Consider the following 17944-nt stretch of genomic DNA (forward strand, 5'->3'; position numbering starts at 1 on the left):
GTACACTCTGTGGACGTGGGAGAAAAAAGAATACTCCCTCGCCCTAGGCCTACCAAATCTCCATGGGTCTACCCCTCCCATCTGCTCCATGAACCCCCTTAACACCTCTGCCGCTGCCGGCCTCCTATTCGTCCTGGAACTCGATCTATCCAGCCCAGGGTCTAACACCGTATTAAAGTCCCCTCCCATGATCAGGCCCCCTGCCTCCAGTCCCGGGATGAGGCCCAGCAGGCGCCTCATAAAACCCGCGTCGTCCCAGTTCGGGGCATACACATTTACCAGTACCACACTCTCTCCCTGCAGCCTACCCCTCACCATCACGTACCTGCCCTCCTTGTCTGCCACCACCTCTGCCGCCACAAACGACACTCTCTTTCCCACCAAAATCGCCACCCCCCGGTTCTTGATATCCAAGCCTGAGTGGAACACCTGTCCCACCCACCCCCTTCTCAGGCGGACCTGATCTGCTACCCTCAAATGAGTCTCCTGCAGCATTGCTACATCAGCCTTCAGTCCCTTCAGGTGTGAGAAGACCCTTGATCTTTTGACCGGCCCATTCAGCCCCCTTACGTTCCACGTGATCAATCGGGTCGCAGAGCGACCCGTCCCTACTCCCTGTCGATTAGCCATGTCTTGTCCCTTGCTCGCCCCGGGTCATCCCTTCTTTTCTGACCCGCTTCCCATAGCGATGGCCCCCCCCCCCCCCCCCCACCCCCCCCGGCTCTCCCCTTCTCGTCCCGCCATGAACTTATTGAAAGGCAGAGCAAACCTAAGGGGCCTACGCCTGCTCTTAATTCATATGTTCCTATTTAACTGTAGCCACTCTTGGAACTGCAGCGAGTCCTGATGAAGAGGAGCTCATACTCAAAGAAAAGTCTAAGGTCAGGCCCTGGTGTGGGGAGTGGTGGGGTTGTGGGGCTGAGTTTGAGAGGCTGGTACAGGTAAATGGGAGCATAGATGACTTGTCTGACAGCAACGCATGCAGCTAAAGCTGCCATGTTTCCCACATGGCATGGCATCTCCACTATGGGTAGAATACTCACAATGGCAGGCTGAGGCCCTTAAGTGGTCATTAATTGGTCACTTAAGGACCTCAACTGCCTGAGGGCCAGTGGGAGTCTTGTTAAACGCCCGTCTTCTCCCAATCTGCATATAAATGTGGAGGAATTAGGGTCGAGTGGGTAGGCAGCGGGCACAAGGCTCACTAGATTTTACATGCCCACTGCCATCAAATCTGCCAGCATGTGACCGTATAAACTAGCCCAAGAATTTTGGAAATTGACAGTTGAAAAGGACAAATGGTTAAAATAGTTAAACAGAATTCCAAGCAGAAAATATGGGCAAAATTAAAAAAAGATATCAGGGGCTGGATTCTCTGTTTTTGGGACGATGTCCCGACGCCGTTGAAGTGTTGGTTAGTGTAGACTTGAGAGATGAACAGACACTTCCAACACTGATGAAGGTTCAACTCAATTTTATTAACTACTTCTAACTAACTAACACACGATGACTGTGGGTCTAAATGATGCTAATTTAAACTAGAGACCTAAACCTTGTCTGAACCTGTTGATTCTCTCAGCACGTGTTGGAAGTCTGTTCTGGGCTGGATGAGTTCTTGTTACACTGAGAGGCAACACCCAGAATGAGCGGGAACCGTGGTGCCCTCTGCCTTTATAGTGTGTGTATTCTAACTGGTGATTGGCTGCGGTGTTTGTACATGTTGATTGGTCCCTGTGTGTGTCCATCAGTGTGTGTCTGCACCATGATATACTGGTGTATATTATGACATCCCCCCTTTTATAAAAAATGTTGATCTAGGCATGTGATAATAAATAGTGTGGGTGTGTGGAGAATGTACCTAGCTACGTGTGAGGTGCGAAGACACATGTACAAAGCTTTATACTGGGAACAAGACTATTTACAGAGGAAGGTGTCTGGTGCAGATGACTACCATGAACTGGAACAACCAACGAATCTATTTACAAATCACTGGATAACGAATGCAACAATGAAGGACAGAAAAAAAAACATTTCAGAAAGTCCACATGTGTACAGAGTTCATAAATTCAGTCTCTGAGGTGGGCGACGTACTCTGGTTGACCGCCTCAAGGGTGGGGCAATGGCTGGCGCATCAGGAGGATGGAGGGCTGCAGCACTGTCAGGGGCAGGCAGAGTGACTGGAAGCGCCCACAGTCCACGGCAGGATCAGTAGGAGAGCTGGTTGGAGGATCCCGTGGCGACCCTGGAACCAGGCGAACGCCCTGTTGCGGCGCCGAATGGATCCATCCGGTAAGCGGACCAGGAAGGAGCGGGGGGCCACCTGCTTCAGAACGACACAGGCGCAGACCAGCCACCATCTGGGAGGTGGATGCAAACCTTGTCGCATGGATGGATGTTGGGAAGGTCAGCAGCCCGTGAGTCGTAGGAAGTTTTCTGCTGCAGTTGAGACATGTGCATGCGGTGGATCACGGGGACATGGTCAAGGTTGGGAGTGAGAATCGATGGCACCGTCGTCCTGAGGGTGCGGTTCATTAGTAGCTGAGCAGGTGACAGGCCATTGGAGAGCGGGGCGGAGCGATAGGCCAGCAGACCAAGATGGAAATCTGAGCTGGCGTCAGCGGCCTTGCTGAGGAGCCGTTTGACGATGTGGACCCCCTTTTCCGCCTTCCCATTGGATTGGGGGTATAGGGGACTGGACGTAAGGTGCTCAAAGTTGTAGTGTCGGGCGAAGCCGGCCCATTCCTGGCTCGCGAAACAGGGGCCATTGTCTGACATGACCGTCAGCGGAATGCCATGCCGGGCAAATGTCTCCTTACATGCCCTGATCACAGCCGAGGATGTGAGATTGTGCAGCCTGATGACCTCCAGGTAACTGGAGAAGTAGTCGATGATGATGACGTAGTCCCTGCCCAATGCATGGAACAAGTCGATGCCCACTTTGGTCCAGGCGATGTGACGAGCTCATGGGGCATCAGGGTCTCCCGTGGTTGGGCGGGCTGAAAACGCTAGCAGGTAGAGCAGTTGAGCACCACATTGGCGATGTCATCATTGGTGCCCGGCCAGTAGACGGCTTCTCTGGCCCTGCGGCGGCACTTCTCGATCCCTAAGTGCCCTTCATGGAGTTGCTCCAACACTAGCTGGCGCATGCTTTGTGGAATGACGAAGCAATCCAATTTCAAGAGCACCCCGTCAACAACCGGCAGGTCATCGCGGACATTGTAAAATTGCGGGCATTGGCCCTTAAGCCACCCGTCTGACATTAGACGCATCACTCGCTGCAGAAGTGGATCAGCCGCTGTCTCGCGGCGAATTTGCATCAGTCGTGCATCTGAAGCTGGCAAATGGGAGGCTGCAAACTGAACGTGGCATCTATTTGGCAAATGAAGCCGTCATGATCACACGGAGTTGTGATCGACCTTGAGAGGGCATCGGCAACGGCAAGGTCCTTGCCAGGGGTATAGATCAGTTGAAAGTAATACCTGCGCAGCTTGAGTAGGATACGCTGGAGGCGAGGCGTCATGTCATTCAGGTCCTTTTTTATAATATTTACAAGCGGGCGGTGGTCGGTTTCAACTGTGAACTGTGGAAGTCCATAGATGTAGTCGTGGAACTTCACGACTCCAGTGAGAAGGCCGAGACACTCTTTCTCAATTTGCGCATAGCGCTGCTCTGTGGGGGTCACCGCCCACGCGCATACGCAATGGGGGCCCATGATGAGGCCTCGTCTCGTTGCAGGAGCATGGCACCAATCCCCGACTGACTGGCATTAGTAGGGATTTTGGTCTCTTTGGTGGGGTCGAAAAAGGCCAACACTGGGGCCATGGAAACCTTGGCCTTCAGCTCCTGCCATTCACGCTCATGAGCGGGGAGCCTTCGGAAATCTGTGGTTTTGCGATTCAGGTCTCTGAGGGCCGTGGTGTGTGAGGCGAGATTCGGGATGAACTTCCCGAGGAAATTTACCATACCCAGGAACCAGAGGACTGCTTTCTTGTCCTCGGGCGTCCTCATGGACATGAAACACGCTTAAGGTGGGCAATGTGTTCCTGCGGGGTGGTTGACTAGATAATAATGTAATCGACATATACCCGGACGCCGTCGATCCCCTCCATCATCTGTTCCATGATCCAATGGAAAACCTCGGATGCAGAAATGATGCCGAATGGCATCCGGTTGCAGCAGAACCTGCCAAAGGGTGTGTTGAACGTTCACAGCTTCCTGTTTGACTCATCCAGTTGGATCTGCCAGAAACCCTTCGAGGCATCCAGTTTTGAGAATAGTTTGGTGTGGGCTATCTTGGACGTGAGCTCGTCGCGTTTCAGAATCGGGTAGTGCTCCCGCATGATATTCTGATTCCGGTCTTTAGGATCAATACAGATCCGCAGCTCGCCGGACGGTTTCTTGACGCAGACCATGGAGCTTACCCAGTCTGTGGGTTCCGTGACCCTAGAGATGATTCCTTGGCCCTGGAGGTCCTGGAGCTGTTGCTTTAGGCGGTCCTTGAGGGGCACTGGGACTCTGTGAGGTGCGTGACCGACAGGCGTGGCGTTGGGCTTCAGTAAGATTTTGTACGTGTAGGGGAGCGTGCCCATGCCTTCGAAGACATCATGGTATTGCTGGATGATGGAGTCTAGTTGCGCCCTGAAGTCTGTGTCAGAGGATGCAGACACATCGCTGGAAGAGAGAGAGTGTGCTCTCTGCACTAAGTGGAGCAGCTTGCATGCCTGCGCACCAAGCAAGGAGGCTTTTGAGGCAGCAACAATCTCAAACGAGAGAATGGCTGTGTGAGCGCGATGTGTCACCTCAAGGCGGCAGGAGCTGCTGGCGGCGATGGCATTGCCATTGTAGTCCAGCAATTTACACGCAGATGGCAGGACAGCAGGCTGTACGCAGAGCTGGCGAAAATCAGATGACGCAATGAGATTGGCAGAAGCACCAGTGTCCAGGCGGAACCTGAAAGGGGACCGATTGACCATAAGGGTGGCACACCACTCATCATCCTGGCCAACGCTGTGGACGTGGACGGGTTCAGTGCCACGTTGGGGGACATCCTGTTTGTGGTAACAACGCCGATTTGGAACTGTGGGTCATCGCAGGCACAGTCGAAAGCAAGGTCAGGAGTAGGTTCATTGATGGCAGGCTGGATAGACCTGACATCTCTGTGAGGCTGGATGGACCTCCTAAAGACAGCAGGCAGGGAAGATCTGCACATTGTAGCGTAGTGTCCTCATTTGCCACACTGCAGGCAGCGTTGGGACTTTGCGAGACATTGCCGCTTTAAGTGGGCAGAGCCGCAGTTGCCGCACGCCGGAGCGTCGGGACGTTTGTCGCGCCACCGCGCTTGCATGGGGCGATCCAGCGTGGCGCACACCTGTGCGAAGCGGTCCATGACGTCAGCATGCTCGCTGCGTGTAAGCGCGGGACTCCACTAAAAGCACACAAAATGGCCGCCATCGTTCAGATCCAGAGCCTAAAAAGATTTAATAATTTGGACCCGTCCTGCCTCGTAAGGGGCTTGCTGTGCCGTTTCAGCAGCCTGGATGCAGGAGTAGCGCATGGAAGCATGTTCATGAAGCACACAGGTCTCAATGGCTGTGGAGAGAGTGAGCTGCTTTACTTTTAGTAGCTGCTGGCGCAGGGGCTCAGATTGAACACCAAAAACAATCTGGTCAAGGAACATGGAATCAGAGGTGGACCCGTAGTTGCAGGACTGCGCAAGGACGCGGAGGTGGGTAATGAAGGACTGGAAAGGCTCGTCCTTACCCTGAATTCGCTGCTGAAACATATATCTCTCAAAGCTCTCGTTGACCTCGACCGTGCAGTGGCTGTCGAACTTTAGAATTACGGTCTAGAACTTCGATTTGTCCTCCCCCTCATTGAAGGTGAGCGAGTTGAAAATGTGCAGAGCGTGGTCCGCAGCTCTGAAGAGGAAGACAGCAATCTTCCGTGCGTCCGAGGCAGCTTCCAGGTCCCTGGCTTCGAGGTACAGCTGGAAGCGCTGTTTGAAAAGTTTCCAGTTCGAGCCCAGATTCCCGGCAATACGGAGAGGCGGCGGCGGGCGAACGGAGTCCATTCTGTAGGATGGCGCGAGACCCGTGGAAGGCAGATCACTGAAAGGTAGGTCTCAGAATGCTAGCATCCCTCAACTCCTGGAACCATGAAGTGTTGGCTAGTGTAGACTTGAATGATGAACAGACACTTCCAACACTGATGAAGTTCAACTCAATTTTATGAACTACTTCTAACTAACTAACACACGATGACTGTGGGTCTAAATAATGCTAACTTAAACTAGAGACCTAAGCCTTGTCCGAACCAGTTGATTCTCTCAGCACGTGTTGTAAGTCTGTGCTGGGCTGGATGAGTTCTTGTTACACTCAGAGACAGCACCCAGAATAAACGGGAACCGTGGTGCCCTCTGCCTTTATAGTGTGTGTATTCTAACTGGTGATTGGCTGCGGTGTTTGTACATGTTGATTGGTCCCTGTGTGTGTCCATCAGTGTGTGTCTGCACCATGATATACTGGTGTATATTATGACAGCCGTCGTAAAAACTGTGGACTTTCATGCCAGAAAAACAGGTGTGTAAGGGCCACAAATTCCTAGTCCTACAGGCAGATAGCAGGGAACAGTGTAAATCTAGCAGTTTTTGCTGCAGATATGGGTCCCCGCACTTCCGGGTCAGAGGCCACGCATGTGCACGCTGGCGGCCTTCAACGGCTGCGCCGTGCTCCATGACGGACTCAGACCACGGAGCTGGACCCTGAAAATAGTGCCCCCAATCGGCTGCGCGTCCGACCCTGACCGCCCACCCAAACATTGCCCGGTCGGGTATAAGAGCCCCTTGCCCTCCGATCGGCATGCTCCTGACCAGGGCGCCCGCAGGATGAGTCGGCAGCCGCCACACTAGTATCCCGACCGACAGGACCATGTTAGATCCACGGCGTCAGGACTTCGGAGGATTGGGGGCGGAGAATGGCGTGACGGGCCTCGAGCAATGGCCGCAGGTAGGTGATTTGTGGCACGGCTTTTCGGGGCCCGGAGAATCAGGGAACCGACGCCGGTCCCGATTTTTTGCGGCAAAATGGGTTCTCTGCCCCGGCCGCAACTTTGGTGTCGGGGTGCGGAGAATCCAGCCCAAGGATTTACTGGTTTGTTACATTGCTGTCTGCTCGAAAACTAATACCTGTTTAGAATCCATGGTTCTCTACTGCAGCTCATAGCAATAAGTAAATCATCATCCTCTTCCTCTGATGTATGATTCAGATAAAGTGCCCAGGCAAAGTTCCATTCTTTATCAGTGCCAGCTTTAATGGCCTCACAGTAGATTACCTTTCTGATATAATTTGGAATTCTGAAAGAGAAGAATGTCGCAAAATATTTTAATATTTTCTTTCAATTGTCATTTTTCAAATTCTGAACAATAAAATTGATATTTTGGGGTGTCTTCCTGATGATTATACCTGAATTGCTAACATGTCCACCTGGCAGGTGAGGCTATCTGTTAAGAATGCAACGCTGAATGTTATCTCAATCTTCTAATTTTAAAATGTTTCCTAATCCTCAGCTAGTATCCCTTTCTGCAGTGGCTTTTCTGGCGGTGCGGGGTGGCCTCAATGGGAAATCCCACTGACGGATGGCAGAAACGGAGAAACCCGCTGCCGGCGAGAACACGCCATCGAGGAACACACGGCTGGCAGACCGGAGAATCCAGACCATTATATTTACATTTTTACAATCACTGTTTCAATGTTTGGGTCATGAATTATCCCTACGATTAAATGAAGGGTCGAAAACAACCAACCACAGGTATTTTTGTTGAAAATATTCTCATTCACAATAAGTTTCAAGATAGCCCAAATTCCTGTGTTAGGTGAAATGTAGGTTTAAGCTCGCTCCATTATTCAGCAAAGGTAACTTAGCCACAACTTTAGGGTAGCATTCTCCAAGGCACAGTTACATTTTTCACTTCAATCATCAGCCGATTGGTCATATATAACTTGCTGAATGTTGCTGAAAAGACAGACATGTTGGCAAAGCTTTTTCATCTTGCTCTCATCAGAACAAATGTAAGAATGACAAATTTCAAATGAACTCAACAATTTAAACTGCAGGAGATAAGCGTGATGATTGGTTGGCAAGTCGACTCTGATTGGTCAAGGTGTTGCAATAGGGTAAGCAATGGGAACTACAGGATCCCCAAGCTCCAAGGTAATTGAGAAAAAGGTGCAAGACTTGAACATATTCCTTTCATCTGCAGAGAACGGTCTCGGCTAATAAGGCCATCCTTGGTCCAGCAGAATAAAGGAGGTAAGACCATAAGACATAGGAGCAGAATTAGGCCACTCGGCCTATCAAGTCTGCTCCGCCATTCAATCATGGTTGATATTTTTCTCATGCCCATTCTCCTGCCTTCTCCTCATAACCCTTGATCCCCTTATTAATCAAGAACCTATCTATCTCTGTCTTTTTTTAAATATAAATTTAGATTACCCAATTATTGTTTCCAATTAAGGGGCAATTTAGTGTGGCCTATCCACCTACTCTGCACATTTTGGGTTGTGGGGGCGAAACCCACGCAGACACGGGGAGAATGTGCAAACTCCACACGGACAGTGACCCAGAGCCGGGATTGAACCTGGGACCTCAGCGCCGCGAGGCAGCTGTGCTAACCACTAGGCCACCATGCTACCCTATCTATCTCTGTCTTAAAGACACTCAGTGAATTGGCGTCCACAGCCTTCTGCGGCAAAGAATTCCACAGATTCACCTCCCTCTGGCTGAAAAAATTCCTCTTCATCTCTGTTTTAAAGGATCGTCCCTTTAATCTGAGATGGTCTCCTCTGGTTCTAGCTTTTCCTACAAGTGGAAACATCCTCTCCACGTCCACTCTGTCCAGGCCTCACAATATCTTTTACGTTTCAATAAGATCCCCCCTCATCCTTCTAGACTCCAACGAGTACAGACCCAGAGTCCTCAAACGTTCCTCATATGACAAGTTCTTCATTCCAGGGATCATTCTTGTGAACCTCCTCTGGACCCTTCCCAAGGCCAACACATCCTTCCTTAGATATGGGGCCCAAAACTGCTCACAATACTCCAAATGGGGTCTGACCAGAGCCTTATACAGCCTCAGAAGTACATCCCTGGTCTTGTATTCTAGCCCTCTTGACATGAATGCTAACATTACATTTGCCTTCTTAACTGCCGACTGAACCTGCACATTAACCTGAAGAGAATCGTGAACAAGGACTCCCAAGTCCCTTTGTGTTTCTGCTTTCTGAAGCATTTCCCCATTTAGAAAATAGTCTATGCCTAGATTCATCCTTCCAAGTGCATCACCTCACACTTTTCCACATTGTATTTCATTTGCCACTTCATTGCCCACTCTCCTAGCTTGTCCAAGTCATTCTGAATGTTTGTAACTTCTCGCAAGTGCAAATGAGCTCAGTTGATTATAAGACCAGAAGATATAGGAGCAGAATTAGGCCAGACAGCCCAGTGAGTCTGCTCTGCCATTCAATCATAGCTGATACGTTTTTCCACCCCATTCTGCTGTCTTCTCCGCGTAATCCAGTCACCTTATTAATCAACACCTGTCTACCTCTGTCTTAAAGACACTCAGTGACTTGGCCTCCACAGCCTTCTGTGGCAATGAGTTGCACAGATACCACCCTCTGGCTGAAGAAATGTATCCTTATCTCAGTTTTAAAGGATCGTCACTTCATTTTAGAGACTGTTCCCTTGGGTCTCTCAGACCAAGCAGGCCAGCAGCATGGTTTGATTCCCGTACCAGCCTCCCCGGACAGGCGCCGGAATGTGGCGACTAGGGGCTTTTCACAGTAACTTCATTGAAGCCTACTCGTGACAATAAGCGATTTTCATTTCATTTCATTTCATTTCATAGTGGAAACGTTTTCTCCACGTCCACTCTATCCAGGCCTCGCAATATTCTGTAAGTTTCAATGAGATGCCCCCTCGTCCTTCTAAACTCAATCGAGTATAGATACGTGGTAGATAGGAGCAGGAGGAAGCCATTTGACCCTTCGAGCCTGCTCTGCCTTTTTCACGATCATGGCTGATCATCCAACTCAATAGCCTAATCCTGCCTGCTTCCCATAACCTTTGATCCCATTTGTCCAAAGTGCTATATCTAGCTGCTTCTTGAATATATTCAATGTTTTAGCATCAACTACTTCCTGTGGTAATGAATTCCACAGGCTCACCACTCTTTGGGTGAAGAAATGTCTCCTTATCTCTGTCCGAAATGCTTTACCTTGCATCCTCAGGCTATGACCCCAGGTTCTGGACACACGCATCATTGGTAACAACTTCTCTGCATCTACCCTGTCTAGTCCTGTTAGAATTTTATAAGTCTCTATGTGATCCCACCTCATTCTTCTGAACTCCAGCGAGAACAATCCTAACCTATTTAACCAGCGGTGCCACACCACCACCTTTTCTTTTATGCCTGTCCTTCCTAAATACTGAATACCCTGGGACATTCAGTTCCCATCCCTGGTCACCCTTCAGCCATGTCTCCGTAATACCAATTATATCACACTCATTTATATCTATCTGCGCAATTAGTTCATCCACTTTATTTCAAATGCTCTGTGCATTAAAGGCACAGAGCCTTTAAGTTTATCTTTTTCACATTGTTTGTCTTGCTCCTAATAGTTTTCTCTTTTGCCCTGTTTGAATTTTTCCCTTGGTTTCTTTGCCTATCACTTTTCTTATTTCCTTTTCTATATTTTGTTTTTGTCCCTGCTCCCTGTTTCTCTGACTCCTTCCATAGGTTCCCCTCCAAGAGTCCTTAACTGCTCCTCGTATGACAAGTCCTTCATTCCCAGGAAAATTCTTGTGAACCACATCTGGACCCCCTCCAAGTGAATGAAATGAAAATGAAATGAAATGAAAATTGCTTATTGTCACGAGTAGGCTTCAATGAAGTTACTGTGAAAAGCCCCTAGTCGCCACATTCCGGCGCCTGTCCGGGGAGGCTGGTACGGGAATCGAACGGTGCTGCTGGCCTGCTTGGTCTGCTTTAAAAGCCAGCGATTTAGCTGAGTGAGCTAAACCAGCCCCTGCCAGTATCTCCTTCCTCAGATACGGGACCCAAACCTACTCACAATATTCCAAATGGGGTCTGGCCAGAACCTTATACAGCCTCAGCCGTACATCCCTGCTCTTGTATTCTAGCCTTCTTGAAATAATGCCAACATTATATTTGCCTTCCTAACTGCCAACTGAACCTGCATGTTAACCGTAAGGGACTCCTGAAAAAAGTCCCTTGGTGCTTCAGATTTCTGAAGTCTTTCCCCATTTAGAAAATAGTCTCTGCTTCTATTTGTTCTACCAAAGTACATATCCTAATAGTTTTCCACATTGTATTCCATCTGCCACTTCTTTGCCCACTCTCCTCGCCTTTACAAGTCCTTCTGCAGCTTCCCCGCTTCCTCAACATTACCTGTCCCTCCACATATCTATGTATTATTCTCAAAGTTAGCAATAATGCCCACCGTTCCTTTTTTCTAGATTGTTAATGTATGTTGTGAATAGTTTTCATCCCAACACTAACTTTTGTGGAACACCACAAATCACTGGTTGCCATCTTGAAAATGATCCCTTTATCCCCATTCTCTGCTTTCTGCTAGAAAACCAATCCCCTATCCATGCTAGTACCTTGCCTAAAACATCATGGGCTCTGTCGTCTTAGGTACAGTGGTCGAACACTTGCTGCAACTAGATGCAGCTTAGATCAGAAAGATACTCCAGACCTTGAAGTTAGTTCAATCAGGTTTATTGAACTAACAGCACAGTTCGAACAGTTCTCTGTGAGTTCGACTCTCTGCTAACTTAAGTGAGGTTACTCTGTCTGACTGAACCAGACTAGCCCTTAGCCACATGGTGGAGGTGTGAGATTGTAACCACACCCTTGACTGACTCGCTAGATGTTCATCAGTGGAAAGAGGCGGAGTGTGAGTGACTTGTGTCTTTTATAGTCAGATCCCACCCTTGAGTGTCCTGCCTGCTTATTGGTCATGTCCTGTTCTCTGTGTCCATTAGCTGCTTGTCTGTATATCATTATGTGTGTGTCTGCATATCATGACAGGGTCTTATCTTATTTAGCAGCCTCCTGTACAGCATCATGTCAAAGGCCTTCTGGAAATCCAAATATATAATGTCCACTGGCTCTCCTTTTTCTAACTTCATCGTAACCTTCTCAAAGAACTCTAACAAATTTGTCAGGCATGCCCTCCCCTTGATGAAGCCGTGCTGACTCAGTTCTATTTTATTATACACTGCCACAAACTCAGCAATCTCATTCTTTATAATGGATTCTAAAATTTTACCAATGACTGAATTGAGGCTAACCAGCCTACAATTTCCTGTCTTCTACCTCCCTCCCTTCTTACATTCGCCATTTTCCAATCCTCTGGGACCCTCCCTGCCTCCAGTGATTCCTGAAAGATCACCCCCAATGCCTCTACAATCTCCTCAGATATCTCCTTTAGAACCCTGGTGTGTAGTCCATCCGGTCAGGGTTATTTGTCCACCTTCATACCTTTCACATTCCCCAGAACCTTCTCCTTAGTGATGACCACTACACTCACCTCTGCCCCTTGATTCTCCTGAAGCTCTGACCTCCCACTGGTGTCTTGCACCGTGAAGACAGATGCAAAATACCAATTCAGTTCCTCTGCCACTTCTTTGACCCCTATTACTACTTCTCCAGCCTAATTTTCCAGTGGTCCAATGTCCATTCTTACATCTCTCTTACCTTTTATATATCGCAAAAAGCTCTTGCAATCTTCTTTTATATTACTAGCTAGCTTACAATCATATTTCATCTTCTCCCCTCCTTATTGCTTCCTCTCGCTTCCCTCTAATCCTCACTACATTGATGCTTTTTCTTTTGTTTTATGCTGTCCCTGGCTTCCTTTATCAGCCATGGTTACTTTGTCCTCCTTGGGATGAATTTCTGTTGTGCCTCCTGAATAACCCCCAAAACCCCCTGTCTTTTCTGTTCCGCCGTCTTCCCTGCTAGGCTCCCCTTCCAATTATCTTAAGTTGGCTGTTAGTATAACGATTAACAAGTGTTACCTAGTCACAGAATCACATCTAACAGTAGATGTTTTGTTTTCAGTTTTGCAAGCACAGGGTGTTTGAGTATGATATATACTCTGATGATTACATACATGGCAGCACGGCAGCATGGCAGCATTACATGCGGGCAGCACGGTAGCATGGTGGTTAGCATAAATGCTTCACAGCTCCAGGGTCCCAGATTCGATTCCCGGCTGGGTCACTGTCTGTGCGGAGTCTGCACGTCCTCCCCGTGTGTGCGTGGGTTTCCTCCGGGTGCTCCGGTTTCCTCCCACAGTCCAAAGATGTGCGGGTTAGGTGGATTGGCCATGCTAAATTGCCCATAGTGTCCTAAAAAGTAAGGTTAAAGGGGGGGTTGTTGGGTTACGGGTATAGGGTGGATATGTGGGTTTAAGTAGGGTGATCATTGCTCGGCACAACATCGAGGGCCGAAGGGCCTGTTCTGTGCTGTACTGTTCTATGTTCTATGTTCTATGGCAGCACGGTAGCATGGTGGTTAGCACTATGGTTTCACAGCACCAGGGTCCCATGTTCAATTCCCGGCTTGGGTCACGATCTGTGCAGAGTCTGCACATTTTCCCCATGCCTGCATGGATTTCCTCCGGGTGCTCTGGTTTCCACAATTCCCGAAAGACATGCTGTTAGGTGAATTGGACATTCTGAATTCTCCCTCTGTGTACCTGAACAGGCGCCGGAATGTGGCGACTCGGGGCTTTTCACAGTAACTTCATTGCAGTGTTAATGTAACCCTACTTGTGACAATAAAGATTATTATTATTAACAACTCGACCAGCCAATCACTGCGGCATATCTACATATCTACATACCTGGTACTGCGCAGGCACTGAAATTCATACATCATGTTGTTCATTTGTGTGATAGGCAGAACATCTTTTTGGATTTAATGCAGAATCTTACTGGTAGAAAATACCACTTACATACCCACTGCATGGTAGCAGCATCAAATGGTTTGCTCACCCTGTTGTTCAAATTTGTTGAACAAATTAGACTGCTGCATTTCAAAAGTGAATTGGAGTGCATCAAGGTCAATATATACATTGAATTCATAGATCCATGCATTATAAGATTGACCTTATCAGCAATCTTGTAAATAGGGCAATTTGCTCATCTTGCAATATTGTGGCAGAAATAGAACACATCATAGCTATCCTGATTAGATCATTGTTCACTGTGTATCCTGAAAATCACAAATGAGCCTAAGGCTGCCATTGTCCATCAACCTCGCATTACCCTGGAAAGAAAAAGTTACTCAAAAGTTTGAACAGCAGCTTAAGCAAGCCATTTCACACATACTATGCAATGACCACATAAGTGGTAATTTCCACAAACTGGATGCTGCCATAAATCCAAAATAATATTCTGCCCATCATAAAGTTGAGCAATACCCTGTCAGATAGAGAGCATGAATTTCAGTGCTGAATGAATCAAACAACATATTGCTTTGCAGAAACAAAAACAAAATGTCTGCTGTTGGATGTGATTCCGTGATTGTCAGCATTTTACTGAAAAATTCGGAGTGTGCAAACAGCTGCTCTAACAACCAATTTAAGATAATCAGTAAAGCTTATATAAAGCTTATAATGTGACTCATTTATGCTTGCAGCATACGTTCTTACACAGGGACTCATTCTCTGCAAAAAAAGTAACATGTTCAAGCTTTGAACCTTTTAAAAATTGTTTGGGGAGCCTGTATTTCCTTATTGCATTCACCATGTTGATGTCTCAACCAATCGGCATCTTTTGTTCCTATAATAGAAATCTGTTATAATAGCTTGAACTCCGGCATTCTTGAGACTGGCCTGATGAACGCAAGAGGAAAGAGATGGGGAAAATTCCTCTCCAAGGATCCCTTTCCCCCTTCCTCTTACTTGATGGCATTTTATTCTGCTGAATGGGTAGTGTGACCAGCAGTGGTCTTGAAGGGGTGGGAAATGAAGTGCAGTTGGGAATGCAACAGTATGCCTTCCCATCTGAATTTGTCCCTTTTTTTTATTGCTATCTGATAGATTTTTGTAATTTTGCAACACTTACGTATTGTTAGCTGGATTGTTCATCAGTTGCGAGTAAAGACTTGTTGCTCGATCCACAAAGTCCTTTAGATCAAGTAGACACATTGTTTCAAGAACTGCACTTATAATTGATCTGGATGGCCAGTTAAGTAGAAGCAGGTCAGTGGCATTTATGTATTGCGACTCCACATTTAACATAAAGAATGATTTGTTAATCTTACTACATTCTATTACATCTTCAAATAAATGGATCGATTCGGAATTTTCATAGTAAATTCATTGCAGTGTTAATGTAAGCCTATCTGTGACACCAATAAAGATTATTACTATTACAACTTTACATTTCAAAATGCAAGGCAAGCTCCCATTTCAGGTTTGCATCACCAGAATTTCCTACTTTTTATTAGAGATTTTCCATTTCACAATAACATTTTTAACAAAATCCAGATTGCCTACACCTGATGATACACAAATCCAACATAACAAAATTCCCAACCAACCATACTCACCCCATCCACCAAGAGAAGAAAAGAACAGCTGATAAATAAACAAAATGAAACAAACCATCACAGAAAATGACTAATTCCTTAAAGTAGTTAATGAATGGCTACTGTCTCCAGTAGAACCTTTCAAAGGACTCTCTAACAGTGTACTTGACTTTCTCCAGGTACAAGAATTCCATTAGGTCACCCAACCCTATTGAGGTGCTGGGCGGGGTAGAAGATCTCCAATCCACCAGAACGTGCCATCGGGCGGTCAACAAGGCGAAGGCAAGGACATCTGCCTTCCAACCCGTCTGCAACCACGGCGAGTCCAACACTCCACCAGAGGACAAGGCTCCAGTTTGAGATTCAGAATCGCTGACATGGCGCTGAAGAAGGAGACCCAAAATCTTGCCAGTTTGGGGCAGGACCAGAACATGTGTGTGTGATTTGCCGGCCCACCGGAACACTGTTCACACCTGCCTTCTACCTCTGGAAAAAATGTCCTCAAGCTCGCCTTAGTCTGCTGGATTAGACCAAGCTACGCACATGAAGACGTGGCATTTACCCTGTGAAGGGTCTCACTCTACACCTCATCATCCACTATAGGACTTTACTCTTTTCCATATTCAACTTGTAACCTGAATACAATTCAAAGCTCCTCAATAGCTCCGTTATATCTCCATGGTGGGGACCGGATCCGTAACATAAAGCAGCAGATTGTCAGCATATAGAGATATCCTATGCTCCACTCCTGCCCTCCTTATCCCCTTCCACTTTACTCTGCATTTTGGAACATCACCTACCTCTGTTCCTTTCTCAGCTAATCTGGTGAAACCTTTATTTAACCGTTTGTGACCTGACTCTATGGTCAACTTCAACAGGGCCACAAAGGGGATGGTAGCACGTCAACCGCCCATTATAAATCCCACCACACTTTTACTTCCATTGAAACTAACAGAAGGGAAAATCGGCAGGGTGTATAAGATGTCCATGCATCGCTCTCCTCCCCTTTACACCACACCCTCCCCCATGCCCCTGCCTTGTACCAATTATCCATCCCTAAACCTTCCATGACCTGAACATAGTACTTGGTTTTGACCTTCCATATGTCATACCATCAGTTTTATTTGTGTTAAATAGTTGCTAAATTACAAAGCCGTAAATAAATTATAATTCTGATAAAGAATAATTTAAGAATGTCAGGTGCAATTCAGTGGAATGTAGTTAAAGTCTGCTGAATGGCATGTTTGTTTTGGCCTTGGGTAGTTTTCCCCCACACTGAGGCCGCACTAAGAGGGGTTTCCTGCTGGCGAGCTTCAGTTCACCAGCAGGAAGGGCTCCTCACAGATCAGGGCACCATTTTGTCAGGCAGCCCCATCTTTTCCTCCCCCCACTCTTTCAGGACCCCCCTGTAATTTTGACCCCCTCCTCACTCTCCCAACCTTGGGGAGGCCCCCAGGAACCCCTCTTCCTGGCAAGGTCTCCCCAGGCCTGAGCCCTGACAGTGCCAACCTGGCAGCTGGACACCCTGGCACTGCCAGTTTGGCATCCCGGCAGTGCCCCGACACTCTAACAGTACCATGCAGGCACCGTGATAATACCCGGGTCGCACTGCCAGGGTGCCAGGATGGCAGGGCCAATGTGGCCAGATGCTGGGGTGCCAGGGTGCCACCGTGCCCTGCCCCAAAGCATCCAGGGTACTCCAATCCCTGAGAGACCCCCCCCTCCCCAGGTGCTGTTACAACTGGTCCATCTTTGTGTGGGCCAGTACTAAATGGCATCCTGGCGAGGTCACCCACGAGCAGCTGTTGAGTCGTGGGCGCCGAGTGAATCCGGCATCCGGGTATTTAAATGAGCATCGCGATCATTTAAATATTCAGGTCAGGATCTTTCCTAGTGAGGAAAAGATCCAGATCGCGCTGGTGGAGCGAGTCGAGTGACTCGGGTGAGGTTTTGCACCTGGCATGGAGCCAATTTAGGGCTCGAGCACGATTCAACCGTTGCACCCAATCTGCGCTGGGCACAATTCTTTCCGAGTCAAATAATTATAAAAAATTAATGCATGGTTTACCTGCAATCCTGTATTTCTTTTAAAATATTTTATTAAGTAATTTATATAAACAACAAACAAAACAAGTAAGAACAAAAGCAAACTACAGCACAATAAATAACCAACACCCACCCACTCCCCCCGCCCTTCCCCTGCCGCTGATACCTCAATCCTCTTTAAAGAAGTCGATGAAAGGCTTCCAGCTCTGGGCAAACCCATCAACCGACCGTCTCAAGACAAACTTAATCTTTTCCAAACTCAGGAATTCTGCC

The 17944-nt window shown here is 47.8% G+C and overlaps 1 protein-coding gene across 1 annotated transcript in view; it reads right to left on the reverse strand.

Moving 5' to 3' along the window:
- The window catches only part of LOC119970440 (aminopeptidase Q-like), a 239078-nt gene that overhangs the window by 22944 nt on the left and 198190 nt on the right, over positions 1-17944 (reverse strand). Inside the window, exons 16-17 of the mRNA XM_038805049.1 lie at positions 15160-15270; positions 7184-7351 (exon numbers count right to left, since the gene is read on the reverse strand). Coding sequence (XP_038660977.1) covers positions 7184-7351; positions 15160-15270 — 279 coding nt within the window. The remainder of the gene's footprint in view (positions 1-7183; positions 7352-15159; positions 15271-17944) is intronic.

Source organism: Scyliorhinus canicula, chromosome 8 (assembly GCF_902713615.1).
Source record: "Scyliorhinus canicula chromosome 8, sScyCan1.1, whole genome shotgun sequence".
NCBI lineage: Eukaryota > Metazoa > Chordata > Chondrichthyes > Carcharhiniformes > Scyliorhinidae > Scyliorhinus > Scyliorhinus canicula.